Source organism: Cannabis sativa, chromosome 4 (assembly GCF_029168945.1).
Source record: "Cannabis sativa cultivar Pink pepper isolate KNU-18-1 chromosome 4, ASM2916894v1, whole genome shotgun sequence".
NCBI classification, from domain to species: Eukaryota; Viridiplantae; Streptophyta; class Magnoliopsida; order Rosales; family Cannabaceae; genus Cannabis; species Cannabis sativa.
Window position 1 is genome coordinate 29,065,528 of NC_083604.1, and position 15,417 is coordinate 29,080,944.

The 15,417-nt window shown below is 28.8% G+C and overlaps 1 protein-coding gene and 1 long non-coding RNA gene across 6 annotated transcripts; one reads left to right on the forward strand and one right to left on the reverse strand.

Annotated features, from left to right (window-relative positions):
• Nucleotides 1-2,271: 2,271 nt before the first annotated feature.
• Nucleotides 2,272-5,260, reverse strand: LOC115716487 (uncharacterized). 5 transcript variants are annotated; one of them, XR_009687304.1, is made up of 3 exons: nucleotides 5,021-5,260; nucleotides 4,698-4,863; nucleotides 2,272-3,489 (listed from the first exon to the last, which is right to left on the reverse strand). It is a non-coding gene; the product is annotated as an uncharacterized LOC115716487 (long non-coding RNA). The 5 variants fall into 5 exon arrangements; XR_009687303.1 differs by having other exon boundaries at nucleotides 4,694-4,863; XR_009687307.1 differs by having other exon boundaries at nucleotides 2,272-2,806; nucleotides 5,021-5,259.
• An 8,528-nt stretch (nucleotides 5,261-13,788) lies between these two features.
• Nucleotides 13,789-14,745, forward strand: LOC115718067 (protein M7). Its single transcript, XM_030647030.2, has 2 exons — nucleotides 13,789-14,253; nucleotides 14,494-14,745. Exons 1-2 carry the CDS (start codon nucleotides 13,938-13,940, stop codon nucleotides 14,508-14,510), a joined length of 333 nt encoding a protein of 110 aa, XP_030502890.2. The 5' UTR covers nucleotides 13,789-13,937; the 3' UTR covers nucleotides 14,511-14,745.
• The last annotated feature ends 672 nt before the right edge of the window (nucleotides 14,746-15,417 follow it).

Genomic DNA, 15,417 nt, shown 5'->3' on the forward strand with positions numbered 1-15,417 from the left:
CGGAGTATGACCGGTTCGACCGATCAGGCTGACACTTAGGTTGGTGGTTCCGTACTATTGACGTATCCCATCGGTACAGGTTTGAGTATGACCAGCAGCCGGAGTATGACCGGTTCGACCGATCAGGCGGATACTGTAACACGTCGGTACAGGCTGGAGTATGACCAGCAGCCGGAGTATGACCGGTTCGACCGATCAGGCTGTTACTTGTCAATAGTACCGTCCCTATGAACGTTCAGAACTCAGTACCGTGTTGGACACGGCAGTTAGGGGGACTCAGTATCTTGTTGGACACGGCAGTTAGGGTTATGATCAGGGGTATGGGCGTCTAATCATGACCGGGTTTATGTATGAATATTATTATGCTTTTCTTACTGAGTCTGTCGACTCACAGTTCTACGTTTATGTGTAGGTAAAGGCAAGGCTAAAGCTGATGGACCGTGAACGAGCTTATGAAGATTGTACATGTCGGGGCGGTTAGGCCTGGAGCGTACGATCATCGGGACAACAAGGCTAATTTTTGTAACTAGTCGCTAGGCGACAATTATTTTGTATGAACAGTAAACTTTTGTAAATTATTTTGTAATCGGAATCCCGAGCCTTTTGTATAAATATTTTATAAGTTTAATTAAAAAGGAAAAATTTTAATTAATCACGTTTTCTATAAACCTCGTTGATTAGCAACGAGCTGCACAGCATGTTTAAAAATCACGTAATACGCCTATGTTAGTTAGGGTGTTACAAAAACTATACGAGAAGACTATACGAGCATACATATAATATTAATCTATTTTGTATTCTTACTTTACTTTTTTTTTTTCTAAAAATTTGTGTTAATTATTGTTTTATTTTTCTTCTAAACTTGTCTTATTTGTATATAATAGTAGAGAAAATTATATGTACATACATTTAGACAAAATTACTGACGACCTTAGTTTGCATAAGCAAACCTATATCTCTTTGTTTAAACTTAATTTGTTTTTAACAATTGTGTAAACATAATTAATGAAAGTAAAATATATAATTATATAAACCACATGCTTTGACGGACTTATGTGCGTGTAGCACATTTACCACACTACATTTACCACACCACATTTACCACACATAGTGTATATATATATATTAGTTAAAGAATGTATCTATACATTCATATTGATGAAGTGTACAAAATAAGAGCAATTTAGTTAAAAAAACTGTATTTAGTTTTAATATATTTATAATATGTTATATATATATATTGTTTTTTTAAAAAAAAATATATACATTTGCATTCGATTAGACCCGACCCGATTTAGGCGGTTCGGGGTTGACTATCCCTGATTCATAAAGCTTAAAAGGGACTGATCCGCCCCATTTACATTCATAATACCTACAAAGAGGCAGTGGTAAATAAAGGTTTTACATGTGTAGATTATTTTTCTTATTGTAAGCAATTTGTTTTTTCTTTTTTAAAAAAATTGTACAAATAAATTTAAATTTAAAATGATAAAATAAATTAATGTATAATGTTAAAATATTTTATCACATTGAAAAAGTGATAATTAATATTCTTAAATATTTGTTATTTCAAAATTTATTATTTTAATTTGCGTAACAATTAGTTTGTGACTATATATATATTTATAAAACTAATCCTACTAACACCGTTAAATTTAACGGAATATTTTTATATTCTTAAAATATATTAAACTAACAAAAACTGCTAGAGAGCCATATTTTCAAAATTTTATAAATTAAAGAAAACCATTTAATTTTATAAATATTTAAAGTCTTAAAAATTTGAGGAAAAGAAATATAAAATTTTAAAAGATTAAAATTAAACATACTCTCAATATTAAAAATAAGAATAAAAAATAATAATATTAGAAATAATAATATTTTTAAATATAAAAGTTAAAAATATTAAGGTGGCGTTTGGTAACACTTTTGTTTTCTAATTTTAAAAACTAAAAAATAAAAGTAGATTTTTTATTTTTAAAATTTTGTTTTTGAAAAATAAAAATGTATTCTATAACCACTTTTGTTTTTAAATTTTAAAAACAGAAACAAAAGTATGTTCTGTAACCACTTTTGTTTTATAATTTTAAAAACACAAAATAAAAATATGTTCTGTAAATATTTTTATTTTTCAATTTTGAAAACAAAAAACATAATTTTAATTTTTTTTTTGTTTTTTAAATAAAAAAATTATGAATATCATTTATTTTTATTTTTAATCAAATATATAAAAATTATAAAAAAAAATCAAGTAAAAAATACTCATTAACATCTTAAAAAAATTCAAGTAATTTAAAATCACGAAACTCATTATCTATAACATAAAATCGACAAAGTCATAATAAAATATGAACTAATAATTGTTCAATCTTGAAGAAAAATATTAAAAATTTTCTAATTGTTAATAAGTTTCACTCATTATCTTCATCGTCGATTTGCTCTCCATAATCCATAGATGATCAGCAATTTCATCATTGATATTCGCCATTTTCACTAATTTGATCTCTTGAAATGCTAAACCCAACAATATCATTCAAAGTTTCGTGAGTGCTTTGTATAGTAGCATCTTGTACTTCATAGATGTCTTCATCTCCATCAAAATATATGTCTTTTTCTACATTTGTCCTTATAAAATTGTGAATTCCACAACAGGCAAGCACGATGTACTTCTGTATTTTCAAATCATACAAAGGCATTTGCTTTAAAATTAAAAAACGAGCCTTTAATACGCCAAAGTACCGCTTGATGATATTTCTCAAAGACGAATGTCGATAATTGAACTCCTTTTTTCCTGAATGATTATGATCTGTATATTGATTCAAATGATATCTTTCTCCTCGATATGGGAAAAGAAAACCAGGCATATTTGTATATCCAGAATCAATCAGATAATATTTTTCTAAACAATGTTAATTGATATTATTTTTTCATATAAATTATCTAATCAAAATTCAAAGATAGATAACTTCTTAAAAGTAACTTCTCATCCTAATTAGCCTCATGCCAACCTAAAAACAGTAAGCAATTGCTACAGCTAGCCATGACCCATACATCATTCTTTTCATTCTAAGAATACTTCAGATTCATTATTTCATTTCATAAAATAGTCAATAAAGATGCAAACAGGAGATACTACAGAACAATCGTCCATATTTTGCAAGTACTGAAACAACATGAACTTTATTAAGACAGACCAAAACCTTGAATAAGCAAATCAACATATCAACATGTAAATTTGAATTAATAGACAAGAAATATAATTACACTAGAAATCATATGGGTATCTTTGGATTAGTAATGTTAGGCAAGCTTGAGTTAAATAGTATAATTACATATTATAAAACACACAATTAACATTTTACAACACATACAGGTTATTGAGAGATTTAACCAAACAGTTCATATGCACACAAATTTTAAAAAGAACAAAGTATATTAGGGGTGGGCATGGCCTCCCGTTGTTCCCCCTATCTCCGTCAGCTTGCAACACTTTATCAAACATCAAATAGAAGATGTCAAACATATTAACACAGTGTATTTCTATTACTAGCAAATGTCAATTTATAACCAAATAAATCTTTTAGTTGTGAAATTCAGTTGTCCTCAGCAAAATAGATAAGATATCTCCATTTTATGATTTTATATTAGCCTAAAATAAGGCCTTCTACCTTTCATTCTAAAAAACACATAGATTCATTAACACTTACAGCTCAAAGCACAAAACAATAGGTGAAAACTATGGGATTCATCGTTGCTCAGAGTGAACTCTTTATATGGTTTTGATGAACAGAGAGATGGGAATAATAACAAGACAACACTTAATGACTGCATTTAGCACAAACCCACATGGAAACAAAACACTAAAGACATATTTAAGAAAATATCTTATCCTAATACCAAGATTTAGCTAGTGGTATTTTGATTAATCTGTGGTCTGAAATAAAATCCAAATCTTAATAATGACAATTAAGAAAGAAACCCATATGAGGAAAAAGAAAATGAAAGAGTATACCAAATTAACTTTCTATAATTATGCAGATCCAAAGCCACCATATAACACTATTTTGAATCTTTAGAAAAAAAAAAAAGACTAACAAAAAGACTACACAGTACACAGTATGTGAATCAACATATCTTTATTAAGTGCCAAATAAGAATTCCTTCACATCTACCTAAAGAAATCTATATATAAGCTATATGAATTCCATCTAATCTTCCTATCGAAACACACAATAGTTGCAATCTCAAATAAAGTCAAAATAAATTAAACATCTTACACCAGGAAAGGACCACGATGCAACTCTTATTCAACACATTAGAACACTAGCATAAAATATTATTCTTTTCAATTTTCCACCATCTAAATTTCTTTCCTAAACAATAAATATATTTTAAAGTGTGTATATAAGAGAATGGTCACAATTAATTATAAGAGTAAAGTGTCCAGTAATGAGTATTGAGTTTTTTTTCCCCAAATCCTTCTATTTTTGCTATCAAACCAAAATCATGGTAAAGAACAAATATGTTTATCCCAAATTAAAAGGAATGAAAAAGAAAATACTCATGGACAAGAAAATATCAAGGCTTCAGTATGTGGATCTACCAAAGAACTCATCCAATGAATGATTCAACAAAGAAAGCTATTTATAATTGGAAAAAAGTTATTAAAAAATAATATGGGAGAAGTACATACCAACCTTGTTGTAGTCCGTCACCTGAGAAAGGCCATGAATATACAGCCGACATCGCCTAATAGAGCTTGCGTGCGTAATGCCAGAAAGACTTGGACCTTCGGCTATGACGGTGTCGCCGGAAACGAGTACTTCAGAAACGACACCCCAAGCTTCGAATTCAGCGAGAATACTATGAGGTAAAAAATGTAGAACCCAATTCAGAGTAAAATACTAAAGTCTCATTTCAGAGATTAAATCCTAAATCTCATTAAACTAAAAATCTTTCAGAGAGAGAAAGGTGGGGAGAGAGAGAGACTGAGAGCGATATACATAGAGGAAGAGATTACCTGAATGGAAGCCATTGAAGATCATTGAAATTGCAGAACTAGAGAGCGAGAGAGAAGCGAGAAAAGAGGAAAAAAGTGTTTTTAAAAATTTTTAAAATCGTTCAAAATCTGTTTTTAAAAATTTACATAAATTTGATTTTAAATTAGAAAAACAAAAAATAAAATATTTTACCGAACGTACTTTTATTTTAAATTACTAAATATTTGATTAAAAAAACAAAAAATCATTTTTAAAATGATTACCGAACAGCCCCTAAAATTAAATATACTCTCAATATTAAAAATAACAATAAAAAATAATAATGTTACAAATTATATATCAATATTTACATATATTTAAATTAATTTAAAATTGATGTTCAATTAACTAAAACCAAACAATATTAATATTTATAAATATTAATTTCAGAAAAAAATATTTATATATATTAAATTAATGTAAAATAAATAATATTAATATTTATATATATTTATAAAACTAATCCTACTAACACCATTAAATTTAACGGAATATTGTTATATTTTAAAATATTCTGTTTAACTAATAAAAACTGTTAAATATAGCTGTATTTTATATATAAAACTATTAATTTTTCTGTACATATATCATATGAAGATTATTATTTTATCCAAATATTGATGATGTATATATATATTCAAATAATTTATTGATAGGTAATGGAATTGTAACACCCTAACTAACATAAGCGTGTTATCGTGATTTTAAACGTACTGTGCAACTCGTTGCTAATCAGCAAGGTTATTGAAAATCCTGAATAATTAAAATTTGCTTATTTAATTAAAAACTTAAAGTATTACATATATGACATTTCGAGATCCCGTTTACAAATACTTTACAAAAATTTGCTATACATATAATCAAAAGTTTGTCGCTTAACGACTATACAGCGAAAGCCTCGATGTCCCAAAGATCGTACGCTCCAGGCCTAACTGCCCTGACATGTACAATCTTCACCTGCTCGTACTCACGGGTCGTCAACTTTAGCCTTGCCCTTACCTACACATAAAGACAACACTGTGAGTCGACAAACTCATTAAGAAAAGCATAACAGATAACATGGAACTAACCTGGGTTATAACCTGGCGCCCATACACCCGATCATAACCCTAATCCCCATGTCCCACACGGTACTGAGTCTAGAACGTTCATACGACAATACTATCGACCATAATGTAAGCCTATACTCAATATGCTAGTCATACTCTAGCCATATTGATGTGACAACATCGATCAGTATTTCAGCCAACATACATTTATCAGTAATCAGTACAACTCTATGTATACTATTACTGATATCAATGTAATCTAACAAGCATAAACAACATGTACGCTAAACATGTGATAACATATGCATAACATTATACTAATCTTACCTTGATTCCAAATTCAGGTGTGCCGGCCAACCTGAGTGGAACAACTGCTCGGCGAATTACAGGCTCCTAAATCACAACAATCATAACATAGGTAACTTACACGCTACATCACTTTTCGCGAATTTAAACTTGAAACTAAAAGTTTCCCTATCGATGGATAACATGGAAATACCCTAAACATCTCAAAAAATGGGAAAAACTAGGGTTTCCAAAACTGCCCCAACCGGTAGACCGGTTCCCAACTGGAATTCTGGTTTCGAGGGGTTTCCTGGGGACCAACCGAAATTTCGGTTCCTACAGGTCCCCCTGAACCGGAATTTCGATTCAGTGCAGGAAAGGCTCAAAAATTCATAACTCCCTCAAATCAACCCCAATTCAAACCAAACCTTCCAGACCTGTTATTAAGACTATGAAGAACATATCCCAAGCAACAAAACCAACTAACATGCTCAGAAACACAAACTACCATTAAAGCTCCAAGTTTGAGTTCTAAACTCAAAACTTGGTTAATTCTAACTAACAACCATTATAACCTGTTTGAATCCACATATCTAAACATAAATAAGCTTCAGAAAACAAAACCATACACTAACAGCAGCTACAACAACATAAACCACAAAGCATGCATAATTCCATAACTTAAAACCCAAGAAATCAAAGAGGAGGTTAATAAAGACTATACCTTAGCTTGGATTCACTAGAAACTTGCTGAAAATCACCTTGAATTGCTAAAGAAAAATCAAAACCTAGTTGGGTTCTAAGAGGGTTCGAAAGAGAGAGAGAGCTTTGAGAGAAAATGTGATTTTTGCTTACTTTTTCTAATTTTTTTAAAATTAAAGGAATCGCATAGGTTTTATTAAATCAAACTCAGCCAAATACATTTAAAAAATCTGCTTGTATTTAATTAATTAGCTCCAATAAAGACAAAATACAAAATGGGCAAAAAGACCAAAATGCCCTTGCCTACACTAAACTATCTTTAAACCACTTAGGGGTATTTTGAAAAATTCTAAAATCCCAACAAAACCCGACATTCCCAATGTATAAACTATATCGCTCCCCTATACTAAAAATACTATGATGTGATTCTAATAGTCAAACACCGCGTTTTAATATTGTCGGACACTAAATATGCAAAATTATGAAATTTCCATATATGACATATAAAATGTTAGAGATATTATTACAATGGAAGATAAACCAAGATATATACAACTCAATTGTAAAAATAATACAAGGACAATAAAAGAGATTTGATGAAATATATGTTACAATACATATATATACACTATAAATTATATATATATATATATGAAAGGTAGAAGAGAAGATTACAACACATGCATGTAATATAATATATGTATATATAACAAGAGAATAATATATATATAAACACTCACTCACAACCTTGAGTGTAGATTAGTGGGGATCACCATGACTTGAACAAGGTATTACACCTTTGTCCAAAAGCTTATTTCCCCCTATCTCTAAGCACTAAGGGAACTCTCTAGGAAATAGCTTTGGGAATTATCAAGCCTTTTAGGGTTTTCTAGCAAAGTGCTTTCTTGATAGAAAACTTCTTCTCCAAAATGAGCATCTTAGACCTCTTTATATAGTGTTTAGGATATCATCACCATTTGAAATTCAAACTCATAACCCCATAGATGTTATGGACTCAAATGTAACTCCTACACACACCATAACTCCTATAGCATTAAGAATTTCAAATTAAGATGTGTAACATCTTCTTACACTCTTAATGTTGGTGATGATGGTGGAGGTTACTCATAGTAACAAGTAACTCCCAAATGTTACAAAAAGATGACAACTAATATACATTGTCATATGTTACATATTATTAGTTTATTACACATATTTAATCTATATATTATATTATTATAAATAATATAACAATCCCCCACTAGATTAAATATTATCTCTTTAGTAACAAACTTGTAACTTTTGTAACATTTATTTAATCAATCAAAAATATTATATCAAAATATAACATTCCCCCACTTTGATTGACTAAATACACACTTTTAAGAAGTCTTGCTTAGGTGCATTAGATAAAATGTCTTTCGACTTGAATTTTATTTTAGTGTAATTACCACAAAGTTTGATGAAATTTTGGTTGCCGTAGCATTGAACCATTATTCCTTTAATACAAACCGGTGATAACACACACACCCTCGCTAATGCTCACTTGAGACCGCATGTCTCGCTCTTGCACCGTTAATGGCCATGTGCAAAATTCCAATTCATGGACTCTCTAGAGAATAACTCCCAATTCTCATAAAAGGCGGCACCACCTCTAGTCCATATAGGTGGATTTTTAGTGTCTCACCACTCGTTAGACACTTCTTAAGCTTAAGTGAGTTTTCTTAAGCTTAAGCTCCATTAAAAAACCTTTTGGTTTTAACCCTCAATTTTACAACATGTACTCATCCATAGATGGGACAATTGAGTACCACATTCACTCTATTGACTTGTTATTACCTATTGAACTTAAGACTAAATTTTTACTAGTGTTAAGATAGGTTACCATCAATGAGCAAAACGCTAAGGGAGTTTAGGTCCCATCCTCGAAAATTCATGCTTTAATCTTGTACGGAGATTAAGCGATTTGTTATAACCTCTCACTATTGATTCCATGTGAATCATGCATGCCAAAAATATAGTGTTCACTTTGTGACCACTTTTCTCCTTAAGTACTTAAGCTTTGAAAATTTAATCATAAAAGATTAATTTTCACACAACTCAAATTCTCAATAATTTTGATACCAAACATATCAAAAATACACCAATTTAGACACCAAACATGTCTAAATTCTCATATTTTATTTTTAGACACCAAGTATGTCTAAACTTTCTCATATTAGAGTATACACCCCCACACTTTCACATTTCATTATTAAGACAATATCTTGATTTTAAAATATAGAAGACCACTTTGTCTCTATAACTCTTTTAATTAATTTCCTTCTTGAAATTATTTTCACTTAACTTTGACACCAAAATATGTCAAAATTTTACATATACACATAGCCAAATTTGATTTAGAATTTGAATCCAAAATCAATAAATTAATCAATAATGTCTCAACACATTTTGATTAAATTTGTGGCTCACCCCCACATTTTTACCATAAAGTGTATATAAAATATCACTTTTGTGTATTTTCCTCTTCAAATGACTCTTTAAGGCCACTTTAAAAATACCATTTGACATTTTTAGTTTTCTCAACAAAACTAAAATATCAAACTCACATTACTACTCATAAAATAATGTGATTATTTTTACTCATAATTTTAAGGTTATCTCCTTATTGAGATTAGCCCAAAATTATACCAAAGTTAACAAAATTCTCATCAATTTTGTTCACAACTTTGATCATTTAAGATTCAAAATTGCTTCTTCAATTTTGTTATCTTTTTACTATTTTTGAATCCACATTGATTCATTTACTTTTGAGTCCAAAATTGCTCTTCCAATTTAGGGCTCATTTCACAAGTTTGGGTTCACTTTTAATCCATTTGTTCTTGCTTATGACAATGCAAGTCCAATAAAAGTGTAACTCTCATAGTCCACTTTTTCTTATCTCAAATATGAGATGCTTATCTCTTATAACCCAATAAAAGATGTAACTTCTCAAAAGCCGTCTTTTATTATCTCATAAAGTGAGATGTTCACTACCAAATTGAAAAAGAATTTAAAATATTCTTTATTCACAAAATAGATGATAATAATTTCCACATCAATAGCAATAAATAATATTATATTATTACTATCAACATTATTATCATACTATATAACTCATACATTAATATAATATGTATGTTACTAATCACATCTCATATGTAACTTACACATAATATCAATATTAAATTCATAATATATAAGTTACATATCTCATATATATATATAACATATATACTATAATATACATATATATATCATACACACATAATATATACATTAATTACACAACTATATATGTTACATACCTCACACATATATAACATATATATACATATTAATATACATGATATATATTATATATCTCACATATATACATACAATAACATGATATAAAATTTAAATATCATATATATAATATGATATAAACACATGATCGCATATATATAACTCATATATATATCATATATATTACTATCATATAAAAAATATAGTAAATCACATAATATACACCACCATGCTCACCCATGAATGGTTTTCACATATAATCTCTTATCCTTGTGTTCTCACACTTGATTTATCACCTCTTCCATTGAAAAGGGATAAGCTTTTGATTGTTAGAGATATTATTACAATGGAAGATAAACCAAGATATATACAACTCAATTGTAAAAATAATACAAGGACAATAAAAGAGATTTGATGAAATATATGTTACAATACATATATATACACTATAAATTATATATATATATATATGAAAGGTAGAAGAGAAGATTACAACACATGCATGTAATATAATATATGTATATATAACAAGAGAATAATATATATATAAACACTCACTCACAACCTTGAGTGTAGATTAGTGGGGATCACCATGACTTGAACAAGGTATTACACCTTTGTCCAAAAGCTTATTTCCCCCTATCTCTAAGCACTAAGGGAACTCTCTAGGAAATAGCTTTGGGAATTATCAAGCCTTTTAGGGTTTTCTAGCAAAGTGCTTTCTTGATAGAAAACTTCTTCTCCAAAATGAGCATCTTAGACCTCTTTATATAGTGTTTAGGATATCATCACCATTTGAAATTCAAACTCATAACCCCATAGATGTTATGGACTCAAATGTAACTCCTACACACACCATAACTCCTATAGCATTAAGAATTTCAAATTAAGATGTGTAACATCTTCTTACACTCTTAATGTTGGTGATGATGGTGGAGGTTACTCATAGTAACAAGTAACTCCCAAATGTTACAAAAAGATGACAACTAATATACATTGTCATATGTTACATATTATTAGTTTATTACACATATTTAATCTATATATTATATTATTATAAATAATATAACAATCCCCCACTAGATTAAATATTATCTCTTTAGTAACAAACTTGTAACTTTTGTAACATTTATTTAATCAATCAAAAATATTATATCAAAATATAACATAAAATGCATTCTGAATTTAAATAAATCATCATAAAATAATAATTTAGAATTAATAAATAATTTTCATAATTAAACCCTAATCATCTGCTAATTTTCAAATTTAAGCTAAGCGATCTTTACAGGAATCGTTTTGTCTATACACATATAGAAGTCTATTGTTGTTTTCTATTCAACTTGTATTGGTACATTGGTTCAGTTTGTTGTTTTGTATCCAATGTATTAAGTTCTCATCCCAATCTAAGGAAATACAATGCTATTGACGATTAGATGGAGTAAAAAATTTGCAATCAGTAGTAATATAGTATATACAACTTATGTTAATGTAAATATAAGTATATTTTACGTCAAAAAGAAAATAATAATAAAATATAAGTATATTCCATTTATAAATATGTTTTTACTTTTGATAATTAACGGTGGAGTTTAGCAACCTTCAAATATTGTTATAGTTCCTCCCTCCTCTCCTTTTTTTTTTTTTTTTGAGAAAAATAGATTATAGGTTTAAATCTTTGAAAGTTTCATACACACTTGTAAAAAACTCAAAGCTCTTACAATAACCTTTACAAGTTCATGTGCAGTCCAACTAATATATATATATATAGATTATATTTCTTTGATTACCAATATACTCTCTTCAGGTTGAGAAACAATTCCATAAAAGATAATGCACCAACTATAGAATTTCCCTACCTATTTATATCTTCCTGGTAGACAGTATCTTTTTGTATTAAATATATCGTAGAACTTCTATTTAACAATACTTTATTCAAGAATAACCTCTAATTTATTATAAAAAAAATCAAGTCCCAATTTGGGCAAGTTATAAATAAGAATAACCTCTAAATTGTAATTAGTTATACATTTTCTAAGTCCCGTATTCATAAAGTATACCTCTATATAAGATTATTTACATTTTAATAAAATATATACATATATTTTTTTAAATTTATTTACGTAGAATTAATTTTTTACTTCAAATTGTAATACATGTATAAACATTATATTTACTCAAAATTAATTCTATTATAATATAGTATTAATGATTATTTATTGTTATTATTATTACATTGATATTTTTTGGAATTTGATTTTTTTTTTCTTGAGTAACTCTATTTAGTTATTACCTGTTAATTAGAATATAATTTACTTAGTCTCAAATGTATTTTTAGATAGAAATTCTACTTTATGAGACAAGTATTAATCAATAAATTTTGCATTGTTTTATTGGAATAGATGTACTAAAGAAGCCTTGAAATTTGAACTCATATAATTGGGTATTTTATTAAGGTTAATTAGGATTTTTGACCCATGAACTTTGACATGTACCAAATCATGTCCCCTGAACTTTTAAGGTCGTTAAAAATGCCCCCCGAACTATTGAGATTGTTGGATTTAAGGACTTTTGTCTAATTTCATTCAATTTTACTATTTCATTGAGTGTTTATGTACTAAACCATGCTCCCCAAACTTTGATATCTACCAAATCATGCCCCTCAAACTTTGACATATACTAAATTATGACCCCTGAACTTTCATCCATGTTTACTTGTTTACTAAAATTGAAAAAAAGTTCTTAAATCTAACAATCTCAATAGTTCAGTAAGCATTTTTAACGACCTTAAAAGTTCAGGAGGTATGATTTGGTATATGTCAAAGTTCAGGGAGCAAAAATCCTAATTAGCATTTTATTAATGTGTAGCAGACGGGGTAAAAATAACAATGGGGATACAGTATTTTGGACAGCAGTAATTAAAATTTATTTAAACAAAATCATTTGTAGAATTGATTAGAGGGTTTGAAAGGAAGGTTAATTTTGTTTTTTGTTTTTTTTTTTAAAAAAAAAAGTATGATTTGGAATGACATAGAATACAAATATGTAATAGAGAAAGAGTAGGTAAAACACTGTATTTTTCAATCTATAAAATTGTAGTAAGAAGGATGAAATGAAATGAAAACATACATTAGTTTTTATAGCTGGCCAATTTCTAGTTTTATTACAATAATTATCTTTGGATAGTTGGCATTTTGTGATTTAAGATTAAATTTTAGAATAAGAATATATTGCTTTTGTTTTTTGTTTTCCAAGTAGTAATGCATAGTCTATTCATCAAATTGATAGAGGTTCATGAAATTTAACTCCTACAACTGCCTCCCTTACACGCTAATCATATTTTGGTGCCAAGTTCAGATGACAATTTTAATTTAAACAAACGGCATAAGATGTGTGATACCTGGGTTAGGATGCCAATGAACAATTGCATGACATTGCAATATCAACCCTTAAAACTCCTATATAATCTATAAAGAACCCAATTGATGTACACTTATATACAATCAAAGTTGAATTAAGGAAGAAGGAAAAAATAATGAAGCATTTTAAAAGCCTGACAATGCTAGTTTTGGCGCTTATGTTGTTGGAAAGAGTGAGAAGTTTGGAAGAGCAACAAGTGCCCATCCCAACTTGTGCAAGCACTTTCTTCTCAGCACTCATTCAGCTAATACCATGCAGAGCTGCAGTTGCTCCTTTCAGCCCTATCCCTCCAAGCGAAGCCTGCTGCAACTCCCTTAAGGCTCTAGGACAGCCATGCTTGTGTGTCCTAGTCAATGGTCCTCCAATCTCTGGCGTTGATCGGAACATGGCTTTACAGCTCCCTGAAAAGTGCACTGCTAACTTTGAACCATGTAGTACTCTCTATCCTCTTTAACAAGAATTTTTCTTTTCTTTTCTTTTCTTTTTTTTTTCCACAACTCTTTAGCAGTCATATTATTTGTTAGGACATAATATTTTTTTTATTTCTTTTAAGCATGTCAAGAAACATCTATAAATCTTCAAATGGTTCAACTTATTTCAGAGCATAATTGTAACAAATGATTTTTTGTTAGTACCTCACTAATTGTATAAAATTTTCTTTCTCCTTGCAGGTGACACCATGAACTAGAAAGCAGTAGAAGAGTGGAGTTTAGATAGATTTGAAGAAAATAAGTGCTTGAAAAGGTTCAAGACCAATTCCAAATTAGCTCTAATAAGAGGACACACATGTTATAAAATTATATACTTATTATATTATTTGTCTTTATTTTACTTACTTTAGAGTTTATTCCATATTTTGTAGCTTGTTAGCTGTCTAATTTCTGTCATACTAAAAATAATAAATTTGTCTACTTCTTCTCTAACTTCTTATCATCATTGTTGGCAATGAAATTTTAAGAATAAGTTCATTTTTATTTCTTGTTGTTCAAAATTTTCAAAATGATTAAAAGTTTCATGAAATAAATCTTAGGCAAACTCAGCTAATTTAAGTGGCCTTCCTCGAGTTCATAAAATTGTATTAAATAAGAAAATTTGTGCTAAAAAATGCCTGCACCCTTAAAAATATAGTTGCACCGATGTACTTTTTTTTTTTTTTTATGAACCGTTATAATCTCATTTTTTTTTTATATATTATGGTGCATATTGAAGTTATTCAAAACATTCTACTTAATTTTGAGAAATTTAAAATAATATATTACAACACAAAATGTAAGGTTCAAAAAATTTATTTAACACGCGTATAACATAAAAATGACACGTGCAATAAATCACTATTTGAATCTTATTTAAACTTTTAAATAACTATGTTGTAAACTATCAGATAAAAAGAATTAAGACCAAAACTCTGGATATCGAAACATAAGGGGGATGTCGAAAACTCTAGACAGTGCACCATAGGATTTTTCCATATCACTTGAAAGTTGTTCATCGAGATTTTTAAAAATCGATTACGAGTAATAGTAAGCTGAAGAAAAAGATTAAATATGGATATTTACAAGAGTTTTTACTTAATTAGCACATAAAATGGGACTTAG